At 27.8% G+C, this 17,515-nt stretch overlaps 1 protein-coding gene across 1 annotated transcript; it reads left to right on the top strand.

The window, feature by feature from the left end:
• The first annotated feature begins 4,816 nt into the window (after positions 1–4,816).
• Positions 4,817–16,665, top strand: LOC108782248 (luciferin 4-monooxygenase). Its single transcript, XM_018550467.1, has 13 exons — positions 4,817–5,000; positions 6,107–6,600; positions 6,693–6,870; positions 7,289–7,510; positions 8,265–8,494; positions 8,623–8,759; positions 13,684–13,795; positions 13,883–14,090; positions 14,609–15,093; positions 15,204–15,381; positions 15,801–16,022; positions 16,133–16,362; positions 16,486–16,665. The coding sequence occupies exons 1-13, from the start codon at positions 4,832–4,834 to the stop codon at positions 16,633–16,635; spliced, it is 3,015 nt and encodes a 1,004-aa protein (XP_018405969.1). The 5' UTR covers positions 4,817–4,831; the 3' UTR covers positions 16,636–16,665.
• Positions 16,666–17,515: the final 850 nt, after the last annotated feature.

Raw genomic sequence — 17,515 nt, 5'->3', positions numbered from 1 at the left:
AGAGAGAGAGAGAGAGAGAGAGAGAGAGAGAGAGAGAGAGAGAGAGAGAGAAGAATACATACCTTTGCATGTATCAAAACACGTTCTGATAGATTAAACTGCTGTTGGCACTTCTGCGAATTAATCGTCGATTGATGTAATCAGAAGTTGGTGAAAAAGGCTCTAAAATCGATAACACACAGAAAAACATAAGGCAGTAGGACGTAATCAATAACAAATCGGCCAATTACAATAGAAAATGAAACAATAAACATAAGTAGCAGTAATCCAAAATGTTGATTCGTTTACTGCTTATATTTTACTGCTAAGGTTTTTTGTGTTCCATAGTCATTAATACGCATGAAACTAATCTAAAGTCATATAAAAGAACAAAATTTAATTACTCAATATTTCTGAATTATTTTCTATAATTTCAATGAAAAACAAGGTCATATTATCAATGCCTATACGATACGATAGCTCTGCGATTTAACTTTAATGTTAGAAATGGGGTCATGTCAAATGCGAAATGGATTATTACTTCAGTAGAAGTGGCCCACAAGGACTAAGTCAAAATATGCAAAATTATTCAGGATTATGGAGTAAGTTTGAAAAATAAATATAGCAGTTCAAAACATAAAATAATTCAATGCTTTTAAACAAGCAATTAAAATAATTTCATAAAACTGAAATTCGGTCCAACCAAAATCTACTATATGTTGTTTTTTCAATTTTGAAACATGCATTTATTAAAAAGCATTCCTATGCATTTTTTTCAAGCTTTTGTTAACATGTACATTTAATAATCATCACGGAATATTTTTTTATTGTATTTATAAAGTCTAATATACAGGTTTTTATTCTTTAAAAAGTGCGTTTAATTTTATTGGAAATTCCTTCTAATTTTTTGCTCTTTGTCTAATATTGTTTCAATTTATTTCTTCATGTTTCTAAATTTTAAAACTAATTTACTTCCTTTTGTTCACATTAATAAAAATTAATTTGTTATTGTTATCAAATAAAAGTTTTAATAACTATAATTTTTTAACTATTTCTCAGGTAACATGGCTTAGAACCGATATTTCATTTCTATGTATTATATTTAAATAAAATATATATATTTTAATTAAATATAATATTTTATAAAAATATCCTATGCCGTCTCTGAAGAAACTTGTCATTACCGGTGGGCCATTTACAAAGAAAATACAAGAAGCTGTCGCAAAAATGATGCCACATACCCAAATATTAAACTGTTATGGTAAGAATCAAATTATTAAGTTAGAGAAATTATTCAAAATGCTGTAATATTTAAAAAGAATATCATAGAAGTATCATAAATAAATTAAATAGTGCTACAAGAATATTTTAGATTTGTTTTTATAAAAAAAACTATTCTTACAAAAACTTGTTCTTACAAAAATAAATTATCATTACATCATGCATTTTTCAGAAGGAATAATTGTTAATTATCTGAAAGCATTTCCTCAGGCTTGACTGATGCTGGAGGATTATCTTTAAAGTAATGATAATATTTACGAAAGAAATAATACTATCAAAATGTATGCCGATTAAAATAATATTACAAATTTTTTTCTCCCTCATACCGCTACTAAAAGATTATTTTCAGCAATACCAGATTAAATTTGATTAGATTATTTTTTTATATATATATATATATATATTTATATATATATATATATTCTATTACCGAGGTATATCGAAGTCTGGCGAAGGTAATATTTATTTGCAATAAATCATTTACAATATTTTAATAGATACTTATTATATAGCCTCAATTATTGAATTGCTTATCAACTTAATTTATGTATTACTACTCCAGCTTCAGCTTATAGGTGTGTGTGTGTGTGTGTGTGTGTGTGTGTGTGTGTGTGTGTGTGTGTGTGTGTGTGCTTTTTACGACTAGGTAATCGGAGAACAGTTTGCTTAAACTGGAAATTGTATAAATTCACAAAAAGTATTGTTATATACAAAGATCTGCTTTGACTAAATATGATATCTTCCACTCACTTGTGTGTTTAACATTTCATTGATTGATTTTCACTTCATATTGTACATATAACGAATTATATACACATGAACTATAAATGAAGCAGATTAATAATACTTGCATATTATGTTACGAAATGTATAAAATGCATTAATTTTTCATTATATCGTCATTAATTAGTGAGTTCATTATAAACAAATATTGATGAATTTTGCGAATATTCAGTATTATGATTGATTAAATTATTTCAAAATTTTGGAAATGTATTTCGACATATAAACTGTTAAAGTTTGCATAGAGATAAATAGTATAAAAAATTAATAATTTAATAATATAATTGAATTATAGACTCTTATATGTTTCAATATGTCGATCGACATGGTATCTATGTTATAGATTTTAAGATTGTGTTTTTGCGCACTGCTAACAGCGTTGACTCTTAATAGCCTTTGTATTTGCTTAAATTTTTTGTATTGTTTTTGATAAATAGTATATAAATCATTCTATATAATCACCCGTTTTATTTAAAAATGGGCACAAGATGTCAAATATCTCTTTTCTAAATCATAAAAAAATAAAAACAAATAATAAATGATTCAAGAAATTAATTTTTTATCACGCGAATGCGTGATAAAAAATATTATGAGTAACGAGTGGGGAGTATATTGTTTATAGCGTTACACAATGTACTATTAAAGTACACACACACATTTTCAAAAATATTATTATCACCTTCAAGATTTTCTTCCTTTTATAAAAAAAGAACACTTTATTAATTACTACTTATTATTTAATCTTACTTTAAAACAATCGCATTTAATGTCGTATTTTTCTTGTCACACTCGTATCTCGGCTTTTAATTCCAAATATCCAATATGGTGCATGCGTAAATTAATAATTATCTAAACTAATAATTGTCTAAATCTATCAGATAAAATTTTTGTCTGTAATGTATGTATATATATACACATATCATTGTATATCATCTCAAAAATTCAATGATATATGTGCACGTAAAAATTTGTTTGTTTATTTCTTTCTTCAGGGAAATTCCAAAGGTATATTGCTAATTGAAAAAATCAATATTTAAAGTAAAATTGATCTCCACAATTAAGCTTATAAAAATCATATAACAATCAACACACATACTTATTTAACAACTACTCAAATCATGATTACATTCAAACGTGTGGCATTCAATTTCGGAAATTGTACGAGTTGTTCAAAGATAAACATATATATATATATATAAAATTAGTTTTTACTTAAAAAAAAATTAATTTATTTTCAAAAGTACTATGGACGCAATTAATGCAATAAAAAAGTGTAGTTTCATTTCTAATTCCTGTCCCTTCAATGTCACAATATACTATATTATATATGCTTTTCACAGATGAGTGGGAGAGATAATATAACATAATATAAAGCCTGATAACTCCGATTAGATTCATATATGAGTTATTAGAACTAGAACATTCCGGCTATTAAAATAAAAGCAAGAAAGAACAAAAATTATTAAAAAATTTATAAAAATGTGTGAACAAATGACAGTAAGCGATAACAGCAAGGTAAGAAGATATTTAAAAAAAATATTTAGTTTGTTCATAAAAAATACATTTTTGTTGCATTTATTAAAGCTTTATAAATAAAAGTTGCTAATAAATTTTGATTGCTAGAATATTCGCAAATCTCTTATTTCACATAACTCACAGAAAGATTCTTTCGGAATTCTCACAATTCGATAATTTTTAAAATAATTCATACCAATGTATTTTATCGTATCGTATGGATTACATTAAATTTATCTAAGGTATAATACATTCGCCTAAATAAAGAGGAATATCGAGTACTGCATCTGTGTATGTACATTTTTGTCTCTATATACGGATATTATAACAAAAAACTCAGTAACTTTTGTAATACCATAAATAATCAAATTTATTTAATTATATTTATATTAGTCAAAATTTTAAATAATAAATGTAATATCGTTAAATTTATTTACCGTTTGCATTAAATCTTTATTTTAATTCTACTAATTCAACAATTTCACATTGTTCATTAAATAAAAAGTTAATGTACCAATTAATGTGCTTACCTATATGTTTATTAAGCTTTTACTAACATGTTATCAATGTTCTTATTTTATATAAATATTAAGACTTTTTTTAAATTCATATATTTGAATAAACAAATAAGCCAATAGTATTAGTATAGTAATATATAATTAGTAATATGTTTTAAAATGATTAATTTCGCTCGTCTTTTGCAATATACTCAATTTAAACCTTTTTTCTTTATACTTTGTTTAAAAAATATTTTTAATTTAAATATAATATACATAATCTTAACAACAAACATCCACATCAAAGTTATATTAAGAGAATAGAAGATTTCCTAAAATAAACATTTATTATTTTTCATTTTAATTTTTATATTCCTTGTAAAATTTTGTTTAACTGTTGCGCAAAAATTTTGAATATATTTTTGTAAGTAATATAATTTTATATCAAAAACTCTAGAAACTTCATTATCACGATGTTGTTCATGAATTCAGAATAGAAGACAATATTCTAATAGGAAAAGAAATACCAATAAACAGAGAACCTATTAACATATCCGAAGTGCTACTTAAGACATTAAAGAGCAAACCAAACTGCATCGGTCAGGTATTTTAACAAATACAATTTCCACTAAATCAATTGACGTAAAACAATTATGTTCACTGCTCATTTTTAGAGTGTATAAAATTCTATGTGAATAAGGGTTTAAACATGCAGTTCAAAACCTTTTGTTCTATAGATAGATGCAGTTACTGGTAAACAGGACACTTATGCCGATATGAGTGAGCGCAGCATTAAATGCGCCCTTTGGCTACAGAAGCAAGGCGTTAAGCCCGGCGATATAATCGGTCTTTGCTGTGATAATGACATGAACGCAATCATAATTATGTTGGGTATTATGTACATAGGTGCTATATCTAATCCTTGGGATAACGATTTGTCTCCAAGTATGTATTTCCCGTATGCATATTTCCTTGTAGGTATAATCATATTATAAAATTATATGTAAGAATACATAATACGTAAAGATTATGTGAGAGCAAAATATTCGACATTATATTTGTGATTGTAATTCATGTAAAATATTTATAATTAAGAGTTCTATTTTTATAGTTATTACCTCTATAATATTAGTAATAATAATTAAACTATACATATTACAGTTCTCTCAAACTTAAAAAATTGAAATAAAAGATATCAGAGCTTAGCTGGTTCTCTTTTACCGAATTTTATATTTATTCTAAAAATTATTTCAATTAGAATCAATATAAAATTCGGTAAAAGAGGAACCAGCTAGGCCAATTAAACTCTGATATCTTTCATTTGAATTATATTCTATATGGACAATTACAATATATTGTAAAAAAAAATATATATATATATTTATAGTGTTAAAAATTATAGTATTAAAAAAATGTACAATATATTACCTATAAATATAAATAATAATAATTTTAAATATCAATATAGTAAATATCAAGATATAATTTGTAATTATTCAGTAAATGTAATCGTAATTGTACTGAATTACAATTAATTATTTTCTTAAATTTACTTATTATTTATTTATGTGTAATAATAACTTAAGAAAAACTAAAGATTTTTAAGTAGTGTATGTGATTTTATTATTAATAATACAATTGACTACATTTACATGGTTAAAACATTTATAAATATACGGTTGCCAAAAAAATTAATTAAAAATTATAATTAAATTATGGTGATTGCAATTACTTTTTTTTCTCAGTAAAACGTATTTTTTGTATAATCAACATAATAAATTTAATTTAATAATTTTATATTAAACTACTTGTCTACACTCAGAAAAATGTTTTGTTGTTCTAACAAAAATTTTATTGCGATAACAAAATTCGTTTGTCAATATATGACCAACATTTTATTTTGTTGCGAATTGTATCAATCTAAATATTCTGGATTTTCCTGAACAGTCGATGATCCATAATACCCCACGGAGCCCCGGTCTCCCCTATGTATAAGTAAATCTTATACACATTATTCGCCCATTTAATTTTGTTCATTTACATTTGTTTAGTGACAGCACGATATTTTCTCTCGTTAATATCACCAAAAATAGTTTTTACGATGCCATCATTGGTTCCGAGTTTAGAAGAAGCAGCGAAAAAGTTACAAATAAATATGAAAATAGTAGTTTCCCATAAATTAAATGGATACACATCTATGGAGGATATCTTGAGTGGTCACGATATTAATAAGATTACCGAATTTAAATGTGCCAAAATCAGCAACCCAGACGATGTTGCTCTCATCTCCCTCTCATCAGGTACTACGGGAATGCCAAAGGGTACCGAGATATCGCATTCATCTTTATATAATTGCCTACTTCCCGAGAAAGTCACGGAACTAGAAGGTCATACTTGTCTGTGGACACATACATTACGTTGGCACTACGGGGTCCAGTTGTCATTTCAAGCCATCTTAGCCTATTCGACAAATATTCTTGCACCTTGCAGCATAATACTTAACGACGACGATGAGGCAATATGCCGATTTATTGAAAAATATCAAGTAAGCTCCAGCTTATGATTTCGCAACCTGTTATAGAACTAACTTTGCAGATAATAATTAAATAGAGATTAATCTTGCATTTTAACTTTAAGATAACATGGTTTTCCACCGAGCCAGGCATGCTAATTCGATTTTATAAAAACGATTTATTGGAGAAATATAAATTGCTGACTTTGAAAGAGGTGATGAGTGCTGGTGCTAATTTAGGAAGAGAGCATTATTTAGCCTTGGCAAAGAAATTACCTCATGCTTTTATTAAGACTGGCTATGGTATAAGTCAATTTGATTTAAAAGTGTCATATGACACTAAATAATATGTTATATTTGATATCATTCTTCATTTCTCTTGAATCTATTATTATAGTAATATTATCTTTGAAAATATTAACATCAACTTAATGTATTAATATATACTATATTCTATTATTTCAAAGCAACAATTGAAAATAATTTTCAAAATTAACAAAAATATTAATATATTAAATTTTAATAAGTAAAAAACATTCTTTACTCAAACAATAAAAATAAAATTAAAATAAAGATATCAATAAGAAATCTTTATAAATTTCTTTTTTACACTTATTTAACATAATATTTATAATATCATTTTCATTGATAATTTTCTTGATAATTCTTGACAGTATCATATTATGTCATATTATATAGTTGTTATAAACATTGTTTTTAGGATCTACAGACTCAGCAGCTGACGTAACCGTTATGATCAAAGATTGCAAACCAGGATCTATTGGTTTTGTCGCACCCAACGTTCGAATAAAAGTGACGGATGTAGAAACTGGGAAAACTTTGGGAGCTTATCAAAATGGAGAGTTACGTTTGAAACTGCCTTGTGTAATGAATGGCTATTATAAGAGACCTGAAGAGACTAAACGAGCTTTCGATTCTGACGGTACGTAGTAATGGGTGGATGGGTGGGACCATATCAGTCCCTGTATGTCTGAATCTAGTCAAAGAGTCATCTAGATCTAAAGAGTTCTTCTGTGATTCTCGCTAAGTCAGTACGGATTACAAAATTATCCTTATATACGGGATGTGGAGTTTGAACTTGCGACCTGTCGATTACAAATCTGTCGCTCTCACACAGAGCCACATGATATTCCGACGATATGTGACTAATCAGAATATCATAGACTTAAGGAAACCATTTAACAATTTTGATTCTAATGTATAAATTATAAGGGTATTGTGATGGAGAACTATAAGTGAATAGAAAAAAAAAAAATAATAAATATAAATATTATTAATAATAGTATAATAATAACCACTTGCCCAAGGAACACATCAATCAAGAGAAAATGACTATTTAAATGTCATGAAAGTCAAAATAATGATTTTTCGTTATAAAAATTAACTGCTTATTGACGTTAAAAATCAAAATATTATCTTAATTTTTATACTTTTGCGTGTTTCTTAGGTATAGCTACACTAAAATTGTTTATATAATTACAAAATTTGGAATGTATGAATAAAATGCAAATATTAAAATTTGAAAATGTTTATGAGTATAAAACTGTTGGAGATAACAGATTTGTAAATAAAAGAAATAATAATAATGCACCATTAAAATGACTTCGTGAAAACGTTTTCTTAAATATATATAAAAATATAAATTAATAAATTAATAAAAACCAACAAAATTTCAGGTTGGTTACTTAGTGGTGACATAGGATATTATGATGATGATGGAAATATTTTCTTCATCGATAGAATATCCGAATTTATCCTTTTCCATGGAATTAATATTTCTGCAGCAGAAATAGAGCATGTTTTAAAGATACATTCTGCGATATCTCAAGTAGCAGTAATAGGAATACCACACGAAATTGCGGGTCATCATCCAATGGCTGTCGTTTCTCGAACACCGAATAAAACGGTAAAAACTGTAAAACGGTCATATACAATCCAGGCAGCTAACATGACAAGAACTATGACTATCATCTTATTCGAAATTTATATTTATATAATTTCATTGTAATCATAAAAAAAATATTTCAATTATAGGTAACAGAAAAGGAGCTTCACGACTTGGTGGCAAAGAACCTACCAAAATACTGTATGCTTCGCGGTGGAATTAAGTTTCTCGACGAACTGCCGCGCACAACTACAGGCAAAATAGCGAAGAAGCAACTGCGAGATATGTTTAAAAATTAAAATACTACTGCACAAGTTGCACACAATACTACATTGTTACAATATCATTTATAAAAATTGTTCAGACTGCTGAATAATAACAATAGTAACAATTAACTGGAAAGACATAAACTTTCATAGCGAGATATGTTAAATAAACAAAAACGTAAAAGTTTTTTTTACAAGTTGAATAACATAAAATAATCAAATTGTTTTAAATAAAATTTCAAAAATTAAAGAACTCGATACATTGCAAATTAAATGCATTATCAAAAAATAAATAAAAATATCAATAAACACACAACACATGAAAATATAAAAAGAAAAAAAAATTAAAAGTTTCTTGCTACAGTAAAAATTAAAGTCGAAAATTAAAGATTATAAAAATGTATTCTGCTATTAAATATAATAGACGGTTGATGATTTTATCCACAATAATACTTCTGATTTCATATTCCTATATATTGGTGACTTATCTCCGGTTTTATTGTACCAAGCGCCTCATTTATACAGAAACTTAATGTAATGCTAATATTTAAATATGTTGTTATTTCGTTGATACACTAAAGTTGACGAAAATTGTAGTTAAAACGTTTGTAATTGTAAATTATTGTTAAAAGTACACACAAATTTTACACACCCAGTGTCGGCTTACATTTTGGCTTGCACTTTTTCCCTATTTCGATTTATTTCTTTGAAGCCTTACTATTATAAATATATATTGTTAATATCATTTCGGCAAAAAAATATTTATTAGAACTAAAATTTCTAATACATAGAGAATTTTTACTATAGATATAAAAATGTCAATAAAAAGTATTTCTAAAAATGTTTATTTAAGATCAGTAAAAATAGATAATAAATAAAATACGGTAATGTCATTGTCCCCTCTATATTTCAAATATTGTAAAGTGTAGTCCAAAGCACTTGGAATGCACTCTTTTCAGGTATTATTTTCTTCCAAAAATATATCCCCTCTCTAAGAGCTCAATAATACTAATCTTCTTATAAAGAAATGTGTATATAACATTCCTTCTTTCCAACTCTGCTCTCTATGATAAAATTCAGATAACAAATCCAACCTTTTTTCCTGTTTACCTGTAAAATTCGTAGAAATCGTAAACTCTAATTTAAAACCTACAGTTTATATTGTTCCATGCATTTAAGTGAGAAAGATAAAAGTTAAGACAAGAACCGGCGACATCGTTTAATCTTCTAATCAGAGCTGCCAGATTCTGGCTTGCGCTACCACTCGGTAGCGCGTGGTGGGGAAAGAGTGGGGGTAACTACGGCAGAGCTTCTAGATTCTAGCTTGCGCTACCACTTGGTAGCACGTGAAGGGGATAAAATTGTAGAAAAATATATAGAAGAACATAACAAATTTAACAGGTTTATTGATATAAAGAAATTTGTAGATCGATAGTAAGATCTTATGAACAATGGAAGAAATATCAGGAATGAATATGATTGACCGTACGAATAAGGTATTATTCTGAAGTTTTAAGTCTTAAAATGTCGTTGTAGACGTCGAAATTGTCGAGAAAATCTTTTCGACCGCATAAAGTACGCGTAGGATTAAGCTAGAGATAATCGGTACTCTTCTATCTTGTGCCGGCTGGGTACTCTTTCTATAGTATAGCGCACGACTTTGCCCGAGCGCGGTGCGTCATAGCTATAGCTATCCCTACCACGTGGTACCAAGTGGTAGCGCAAGCCAGAATTCTGGTAGCTCTGCTTCTAACAGTGACAATATAGCTGTCGTGGAAAGTACAACTAATAATTATATGATCATTATATAATTTATAAAAATGTGTGAATGGAATACAGCAATTTATAAAAATGAGGTATAAAAATTTATATTTTCATTTTATATTTAAAAAGATCTGAAAAAATTAATTTAATTATGCATAATAAATCTTTCTTCAAATTATTTTTTTTACTTGTATTTCTATTGCTTCATTATACATATATATATGTATAATGTATATATATACATATATATAATGTGTATATATATATACATATATACTTATACTCATAGATATTTCCAAGTTTTAACATTTCATTCATACATGTTATATATTAAAATTATATAAAAACTACTAATGCATCAAATTATCTAACAAGGGAAGTGGCCAAAGTGTTAATTGCGCATTGATACAAAATATATATCGTTGGAAAGGTCTTGCCGAGTAGAGTACAACTGTGCAATATTTCGCTTGAATGGCGCCTCTAGACGGCGTTATTTGCAATAGAAGTTATTCAATGTGTACCTAATGATAATAAGAATTTCGCTCACACCTCCACCAACTTCGACCCACCGCACCACCCTCCACCTCTCATCCCCTCTTCCACCCCTCCTCCTCCCTACCCCTTCTATTCACCGTTTTTCACTCTCTTTCGTTATATAACATTTTTAAGTCATTTTTTAAATATTTTTTTCATATATATTTTTCATATATTTGTATTATAAAAAATAAATGATATCCTAAAAAAATTATATCATTAAAAATGAAAGGGTCAAACCGTGTTTAAAAGAAGATCCTCAAAAACCTTTAAAATTTTAAATGATTATCTAATAATAATATATAATATATTACCATGAAAAGTATCTGATATATTATTAAATAAATTAAGTAATAATTAAAGGCTCAGAAGAATAATCAAAAATAATAAAAAATGCCAATATGAGCCGACACTGATAATGGGTGCTTTCCATTTGATGACACAAGTCGACACAAGTGTCGTTCTATCTTTGTCAATCTCTAAATATCAAGAAAGATAGAACGATGCTTGTGTCGACTTGTGTCATCAAATGGAAAGCACCCAATGTGTATGATAATATTTCTTTATTTGTAATTAGATATACGTTTCGATCTCTGCTTGAGATTCTTCTCAGTACATTGAAAAGTTTAAATATTAAAAAATGTAGTAAAATGTAAAGAATTACATACGCAATAAGTAATAATATCCAATAGTCTAAACTCGTTCACTAAAGTGCTCAATTTACTAAAAAATTATTATCAATAATTATTATCAATACATAAAACAGATTAATATAAGAATTCTTTCAAAAGAATATTCTTAAAAAAAAAAGATTCACTCACATGAAGACGAATTAACTTTAGACTGGTGGAACGTCGCAACATATTAAATTCATTTAGTTATTCTGTAAACTATTTATTGGAAATATAACAATAATTGATAAAAAAAATTTTTTACAGCAATAATTAAAAAACTCTTTAGAAAAATTATTATGTATAAAACTTACATGGATTGTTAAAACACAACGTACATATTGAAGTGATAAAAGTGGAATGAGACAAGAGAAAACAAGAAACTTATCGCAAAGTCAAAATAATAAATAACAAATGTAAGATACAAGATGTGGAAATGTCATGTGTTACAAAACAAATCCATGTATAATGGATCTAAAGATTGAGTGTCATTTTGTAAATTTAAACCATGTTTTGCTTCTTAATGGTCGCGTTCAGCAGACTCAACTGTTGCGGAGCGGATCTGTGAGCGCTCGCTGCTATTGGATGATCTAAAAGAATATACCAATAGTGTCTCGGCCAAGTGGCAAGCACCGAAGCGTTATAGCGCAACCTATCGCTGCTTATCACTGTAATGCCTAATTTCTTCACTTCTAGATAACCTTTATCCAAAAGATATCTCCCAGAATATAGTGGAGGTATTTTATTACGGATAGCTTTATCTTCTGGATAAAGCTATCCGTAACTTATCTGCAAGTGAAGAAATTAGCCATAAGCCGGATATAAAAGATCAACTTTGCGCCTTTCAATTATTCTGTTTCTATATATTTGGTCTCGCGCTGTGTCGCACGAGTACTATCACAAGTGCTTGTGTGTGCGCCGAGATACTACCTTCTGTATAAGTAAACGCTATTTGAAGTAAAGAAGCGCTCTTCGCTTCCCAAGTGCAGATTGTCAAATTTGATTTGTTTTTTGCATTCTTTTTCCTCTCTGCATCATTTCACTTTGCATTTAATCTTGCTATCTTGTTCTTATTAAATTACTAATCATAGTAATCATATAAATATACTAATCAATCTCCAGTATATCAACCGATGTTTAAATATGCATGGTTCAAAGGTGGATTTGATGTTCCATACGTGGAGTTTAAAGGGTTAAAAGATATAAACTTTTCTATTAAAGAACCCATTTATCAGATTTGTAATCAAAATGCTACATGCATCAAATGTTCATATGATTTCTGCAGTAGATCTCTTTATTACGATTGTTTTTTTGAACGTTATTATTACCACTAGTCTTTTTACGTTTCCTTTTCCTCTCTTCGCTCTTATTTTGGTTTCTGAAATGAAGCGAAAATCGTGATTTATGTGTTTTTTGATCAATTCACTGAAATTTTTTTTCCAAAACTGATGAGAGCGAATAATTTCACCAAAAAATTAAGAACAAAATATAAAGTGAAAATAAATACAAAAATTAAAAACAAATAAAAAATAGAAAAAATGGAGTGTAAAATCCTACCATGGCCTCCCCGTGGCGCATTCTGGGATTGTGATAATATTTTATAAGTAAATAACGGAGATTAGGGTGTCCTAATTAAATGTCGGCAATATTTGTTACATATTTTTTTTTAATTAATCGGTTTTGAGATACTTTGAGACTTTTAGAAGATCTTGTACCTGTAACTTCTATTGCACATAACGCCCTCTAGAGGCGCCATTCAAGCGAAATATTGCACAGTTGTACTCTACTCGGCAAGACCTTTCCAATGATATATATTTTGTATCAATTCGCGATTAACACTTTCCTTGTAAGTGGTTATTATTATTATACTATAAATATTATATTAAAATTTATTATTATCATTATTAATATTTTTAACAATAATTTACTAACGTAATTTTGTCATAAAGATAAAAGAATCAAAATTCTAGGTCAGAATCAAAGATAACATCTTATTAGGTCCAGAATATCCAATTTATAAAAAACCTATTAATGTAGCTGAAAAAATTCTAGAAACCTTGAAAAGTAAACCTGATTGTATCGGCCAGGTATGTTAACAGTATTCACTGTATAACTCTATATTTTTCAGTTACATTTAATTTCTCGTTACAAATAATTAATATGTCGATTTATAGATAGACGCTCTTACGGATAAACAAACCACTTATGCCGAAATGAGTGATCGCAGTATTAAATGTGCACTTTGGTTGAAAAAGCAGGGTGTAAAATCAGGCGATATAATTAGTGTTTGCACCGACAATAATCTAGACGCGATTATAGTATTGTTGGGCATCATGTATTTAAATGGAAAATGCAACACATGGGATCATGAACTTTCCTTAAGTGTGTAATCTTATATGCTACTTCTATTACTACCATATACTGAAAAAATCATATGTTGCAAACTGTATAAAAATGTACATAAATAACTGTATTTGTTTATTCAACCGCGATAGTTCGTTTTCTTATTTCATTAAGCGTTTTTATGTATTATTTGATAATTTGTATTTATACATAAGACTAAATAAATATAGTCTTAAGATAAATCGATTACAGAGTCCAAATCAGTCTCGAAACAGTCTTAAAACGATCATAAAATAAGAATAACGATCTAAGACTTACTCTCTAAATCTGAATTAGTTGGTAATAACTGATCATTATCCAGTGGCATACTTGACACTGATCAGTGATTATCCACTGATTCAGATTTGGAGAGTAAATATAGTACTACTTTGAAATTTACATATATTTAGATGTTTTAGACAATTATTGATTACAATCATAAAATTTATAAAAAATAAATAAAAAAAACAATTATAGTATAACTTTTAATGTTATTCAACCATATATTCATATTTTAGTAACGGCACGAAACCTTCTCTCGCTGATGTCACCAACAATAATTTTTACAATCCCATCATCAGCTGCGAATTTGACTAATGCAGCAAAGGAGTTGAAAATGAATGTAAAAATAGTGGTTTTTGGCAAGCTAGATGGATATGAATCAATAGATGATATTTTAAAGGGTCACGATAACCATGAGATTGTCGATTTCAAATGTACTCCGATTAGCAACCGGGATGAAGTTGGTATTATTGTTCTTTCTTCAGGTACTACGGGTATGCCAAAGTGTACTGAAATCTCGCATTCTTCTATAATGCATAAATGTCTATTATCTGCCGAAATGAAAGATCACGTTTGCATATTTACACCGACAATACGTTGGCACTATAGTATTACACTTGCATTTAAGATCATTTTAGCATATTCAACCAGAATTGTTGTACCAGACTATGTGATAGACAACGATATGAATAATCTGTACGAGTTCATCGAGAAATATCGAGTAAGAAAAACGATTCCTAAACAAATTCTTAATGCTTAATTCAATATCTAATTTTAGAAATAGAAATAGAGGGAATTGAAATAATTTTAATATTTGATTGTAATTTTCAGGTAACAATGTTTGCTGTTGATCCATTCATTCTAATCAAAATGCTTAAGGAGGACATATTAGCGAAATATCAATTGACAACAATAAAAGTTGTTATTACTACTGGTTCTATTTTTCCAAAACAATATCAAGAAATGTTGATTAAAAAATTACCAAATGCTTTAATTAAGAACTGTTATGGTATGTTATTAAATTTAATTTTAAAAATTACAAAATGGTTCTTTTTCTTCAAATCACTTAATTTTTAATTAGTTACATTAAAATCTATGTAATTGGTTTTCTAAAAGTATCTATATATTACGGATATAACATTTAAGTTTTTTAACGACACTAATCAAATTCTAAATTAATTTTTATATTTAAAACTGATAAGTAAATTATACGTTAAATAAAGTATATAATAAATTCCCATTAAAAAAAAATTTTTTTAATTTAATTTTATTCAATTAATTAATTTTATTCAAAAAAATTAAAATTTTAATAAAAGTTTTAAAAATTTAAATAGATATCTTTTAAATTATTCACAAAATTGTGAAATATCAATGTTATACCTCCTATTATCTTGTTAATATTACGGACGCATTAATGTTTCATGCCAGGATGTACCGATTCAGGAGGTGAACTTTCCATCCAAAATAAGCACAGTAAACTGGGATCTGTTGGTTTTCCTTCACCTAACGTTCAAATAAAGGTGACGGATACACAAACCGAAGAAGTTTTGGGAGTTAATAAAGTTGGAGAACTACGTATTAAAACTCCCTGTGTAATGAACGGTTACTACAAGAATCCCGAAGCTACCAAAAAAGCTTTCGATTCTGATGGTATATGTCTTGGATATTCGGTCAAAACTTTCAATTAGCAATACTAACATTTAGAAAACTATAAACTGCAATAAAAGGATAATAAATGTCCAAAACGCACAATATTTCAGGTTGGTTATGCAGTGGCGATGTAGGATATTACGACGATGACGGAGAAATCTTCATCGTCGGCAGAATATCGGATTTCATTCTTTTTAGATCAATCAATGTCTTGCCCGCGGAAATTGAAGCTGTTTTACAGACTCATCCTGCGGTATTCCAAGCGGTGGTAATAGGAATGCCTCATGAAATCGATGAGCAACATCCAATGGCTATTGTCTCAATCATACCAGGTAAAACGGTAGGTATCGCTCGTTCTCAATTATATTAAGTATAAAGCCAATTAAACAATAATTACTTTTGAGATTTACACGAGACTTATGCAGCAGATACTGCGTTTATTTATCAAATGTTCCGTTTACAGATAACAGAGCAAGAGCTAATCAGTTTAGTGGAAACAAATCTACCGGATCACTGCAGACTTCGAGCTGGTGTCAAATTTGTAGATAAACTTCCATATACAGCTACCGGCAAAATCGCAAAGGGACAGTTGCGACGTATGTTCGTGAATTAAATTACTGAATTATACAGTGCATATCAAAAGTTTCGGAACGGCTAATTATCTCAGAAAATATTGGTTTATTTTGAAAAAGTATTTTATACAAAAATTGTAAGGTAATAAGTGCGTTAAACAGCAATACTCATTTAACTTTGAGTGCAACTGTGGAAAAATTCTCAAAGTCGAAGTTGATTTTTTAATAGAAACTCCTTTTTATTCAATATTCTTGTAACTGACAATAAGATCTATTCAAAATACTATAATGAAATTCCTTAGTATATGAGTAATTATTACTATCCAGAATATATTCTAACAAAAGATTCATTTATACGTATATAGATGATATATATAGATATAATCTAATTCACCTATTCTTTAGGCATAGATTTTGTTTAACCGTTTGTCGCGATTTCATATTATATTTTTTAGAGAAACAATTCAAAACATCAAGAATGTGCTTGATATGTAATATATTTAATGTTCCAACAAGTAGTTTTGTGGCCACACTTAGCAACAAAATAAGACTATTACGTTTGCATATCATATTACTAATGTTTATCATTCGTATTAAAAAATTTCTGTTATTTATATTTGATAGATAAAATACTTTATTGGATACTTAAATATTAGAGATCATCTAACGACATCATTTATTTTCTGATTATACAAATACAATAAACACTATTTCAAAATATGTTAAACAAATTAATAAAAATGTCTTCAATAAAATTATATGGATTAGTTGCAATTCTTTTTAAATAAGGAAATATTATTTTCAATAATTTTTGTATTTATAATGTAATATCTTTTATAATAATTTACACACTCTTACAACTTTTTTGATAATAACTTACTCGAGTAAAATGTTAAACGATTAAATGATATTTTATAATGC

Source organism: Cyphomyrmex costatus, unplaced genomic scaffold (genome assembly GCF_001594065.2).
Source record: "Cyphomyrmex costatus isolate MS0001 unplaced genomic scaffold, Ccosl1.0 scaffold980, whole genome shotgun sequence".
Taxonomy (NCBI): domain Eukaryota; kingdom Metazoa; phylum Arthropoda; class Insecta; order Hymenoptera; family Formicidae; genus Cyphomyrmex; species Cyphomyrmex costatus.
Note: the sequence above shows the minus strand (reverse complement) of the source record. Positions and strands in the feature narration are given on the sequence as shown.